This window comes from Hyperolius riggenbachi, chromosome 3 (assembly GCF_040937935.1).
Source record: "Hyperolius riggenbachi isolate aHypRig1 chromosome 3, aHypRig1.pri, whole genome shotgun sequence".
Classification (NCBI taxonomy): Eukaryota; Metazoa; Chordata; class Amphibia; order Anura; family Hyperoliidae; genus Hyperolius; species Hyperolius riggenbachi.
Window position 1 is genome coordinate 108,078,377 of NC_090648.1, and position 3,593 is coordinate 108,081,969.

Genomic DNA, 3,593 nt, shown 5'->3' on the forward strand with positions numbered 1-3,593 from the left:
AATATGCATTGTACCAGTTTGAACACCGGGAAGTTATGTGTGCAATATGCATTGTACCAGTTTGAACACCAGGAAGTTATATGTGCAATATGCATTGTACCAGTTTGAACACCATGAAGTTATATGTGCAATATGCGTTGTACCAGTTTGAACACCGGGAAGTTTTGTGTGCAATATGCATTGTACCAGTTTGAACACCAGGAAGTTATATGTGCAATATGCATTGTACCGGTTTGAACACCATGAAGTTATATGTGCAATATGCAATGTACCAGTTTGAACACCAGGAAGTTATATGTGCAATATGCATTGTACCAGTTTGAACTCCAGGAAGTTATGAGTGCAATATGCATTGTAACAGAGTTTGAACACTAGAAAGTTATATGCACAATATGCATTGTACCAGTTTGAACACCCTGAAGTTATATGTGCAATATGCATTGTACCAGAGTTTAAACACCAGGAAGTTATATGTGAAATATGCATTGTACCAGTTTGAACACCAGGAAGTTATATGTGCAATATGCATTGTACCAGTTTGAACACCAGGAAGTTTTGTGTGCAATATGCATTGTACCAGTTTGAACACCAGGAAGTTATATGTGCAATATGCATTGTACCAGTTTGAACACCAGGAAGTTTTGTGTGCAATATGCATTGTACCAGTTTGAACACCAGGAAGTTATATGTGCAATATGCATTGTACCGGTTTGAACACCATGAAGTTATATGTGCAATATGCAATGTACCAGTTTGAACACCAGGAAGTTTTGTGTGCAATATGCATTGTACCAGAGTTTAAACACCATTGAGTCGTATGTGTAATATGTAGCGTACCAGAGTTTGAACACTACAGAATTATATGTGCAATATTCATTGAAGAAGTGGATAAGTACAAAAGTTGTATGTGCAATATGCAGGGTACCAGAGTTTGAACACCACAGAATTATACGTGCAATATTCATTAAAGACTTGGATGAACACCAGAGTTATATGTGCAACATTCCTTGTGCCAGAGTTAGAACACCTTTGGGTTCTATGTGCAATATGCAGTGTACCAGTTTGTACTATATGTGCAACATTTACTGAAGAAGTGGATGAACAACCTTATATGTGCAGTTTTTCTTGTACCAGATTTATATGTGCATTATTCATTGTACCAGAGTTTGAACACCATGGACTTTTATGTGCAATATTCAACGAACCAGAGAGTGAGCACCATTTAGTTACCATATATGGGCAATATTCATTGAAGAAGTGGATGAACATCTTGGATTTATATGTGCAATATTTCTTGTTACTGTTTCAACATGGAGTTAGTTGAAATATTAATTGAACACCACTTATACGTGCAATATTAATTAATGAACACCTTGGAGTATAAATGTGCAATATTAATTTTGTAACCCATAAACATACTTTGCTCAAAGCAGGTAGTCTGCACTTCTAATATAAATAAGAAAAGTACAAGTGAAATATGAATAATCAAAATAATTTATTAATCATATAGTAAAAAAAACTTAAATAAATAGCTTAACTCAATGTAAAGCACCAGGAAAAGTAACGTTCATGCTCTCAGCATCATCTCAGTCCTCTGTGTGCTTCTCTGCGCACTTTGGAAGCTGCTACCCCCAGTACTGGCTATTGTCCATTCACAGGGCACAGCATATGGCAGTCATCTCCTCCTTCCCAGCCTGAGCATCTCAGCTCCTCCAGTCACCCACGTGGTGGCCTGGCTGGTGCCATCTCTTTCCGCTTCTCTGGAGAGAACAGTCAGTCCTTCGAAACAGTCTTGTTAGGACTTGGGACATGTCTCGCCTTCATCAGGACAGTCTCTTGAGATTGGATTGCAAGCTCTGCAGACCAGTCCCGGAATACAGCACGGGATCAGGCTTTCAAGAAATGAATGTCAGGCTTGTAGAACCGTCCTCGCCGGTTTTCTCCAGACCAGTCTTTTTTGCAAGATCAACATCTGAGCTTCGATTGCAAGCTCTGCAGTCATCATGCTCAAAGGACCTTGATGGGGAGCTTCCTGAGCTTGAGAAACTGTCGGATCTTGTCTCTGGTCCTCTGCTTGAGGGACAGCAGAGCCCTGGCTTTCTCCTCATCGTCTTGGTCGATGCAGAAGATGATCCTGGCTCTGTCCTCAGCTTTCTTGTCACCTGTCTTTTTAAAAAGCCTCTGCAGAGAGTCCTGGTCCACTCCTTCAAAGATATTGCCAGTGGCTCTCTTGCGGTTGACAGTGTCGAAGTGGTAGCCATGGACAGATGGGCTGACTCTCAGGGAGGTGGACATAGTGCAGGTGGTAGTGGTGGTGCTGCTGTCTAGGCAGTGTGATCAGCTAGAGGCTGCTGTTAGCTATGTGATTTTCACAGCTAATGCTGAATACCAGCCACAGAGCTGCTTATATACCCAGAGCTGTCACTGCTCTGCTGAGATCATCCACCCCCTGGGAAGGACCGGAACTCAGTGATTAACCCCTTCCACCTCCTCCCTCTGGATTGGAGTTCTACCCCTGGAGACAATGCAGTACTTCTGCTGAAAATCCTGTCTAATCCTTAAAGACTTTTTTTTTTTTAATTTAAGGACTGGCAATAACACAGCTTGCTTTTCAATTAAATCTTTACTAGCTTCCACCTCTGCATATGCAGGTCAGCATGCACTGCAGAAGCACACAGCATTCTCCTTCCCAGAACTTCCACCACAGTTACCTCAGCCTCTGGGATGATACCGTTCCAGCACTGCAGTTTACTTATTCATGTTCTGCTGCACATTTTCTGTAGGGCTCTTTCACACCAGAGCCTTTTCGGCGTTTCAACGCATAGTCGAAACTTTGCGTTAACCAAGGTAAAATGAAAGTCCATAGACTTTCATTTTACCTTTCACTCCTGACGCTACGTTTCGATGCGTTGCGGTTCGACGCACCCGGGAGCTTTTTATCGTCGGGAATCAGCGTTTTCCCGTCAGGTTAATTAATTACTACCGCCGCTACTCAGCGTCGCACCGCAACATCCCTATTCAACGCTTGCAGGAAACGGCTCCTGCACGTGTTGTCTAATGGGAAGGATTAGAGGAAATTATTTCTGACAAGGGAGTTCAGCAGATATGCTGCATGAAAACAGGAAATCTTGGCACCTGCAGCAAATGATCTATTTGGACGCCGATATTCACTATAATGTTAAAGGTTGGCTAGCGGGCGCCAAAGAAGAAGTAAAAAATATTGGTTTTAGACACATACTTATATTTCCCGTTTATACTTTGGTTTAAACTAGAAATTTTGGTTTCATCACATATACTCATATTTGCAATTTATAGTCCTCTATTCACTGCAATGTGGTAGGGGGTTTGTGCTGGGGAGGGGGAGGGGGGGGGGAAGTAGGGCCAGATGGTTAGGGCTAAGTGTCAGGTTGGAAGTTTGTGCAGGGGAAGCGGTTAGGGTTAGTGGCATGATGCCACTATAGCCAAACTATACTTGAGACTCTTTTCACGCTTAGTAAATAATGCTATGCAATTGCAACGCAATGTAGCCGAAGAGTTGCATTGTGTGTGGTGTGTACAATGCAAGTATGCCTTACTGCGCACATTGCCCTGTA

At 42.3% G+C, this 3,593-nt stretch overlaps 1 protein-coding gene across 1 annotated transcript; it reads right to left on the bottom strand.

Annotated features, from left to right (window-relative positions):
* Nucleotides 1-1,476: 1,476 nt before the first annotated feature.
* On the bottom strand, nucleotides 1,477-2,392 carry TCIM (transcriptional and immune response regulator). The gene has a single exon (XM_068272340.1). The coding sequence runs from the start codon at nucleotides 2,293-2,295 to the stop codon at nucleotides 2,008-2,010; it is 288 nt and encodes a 95-aa protein (XP_068128441.1). The 5' UTR covers nucleotides 2,296-2,392; the 3' UTR covers nucleotides 1,477-2,007.
* Nucleotides 2,393-3,593: the final 1,201 nt, after the last annotated feature.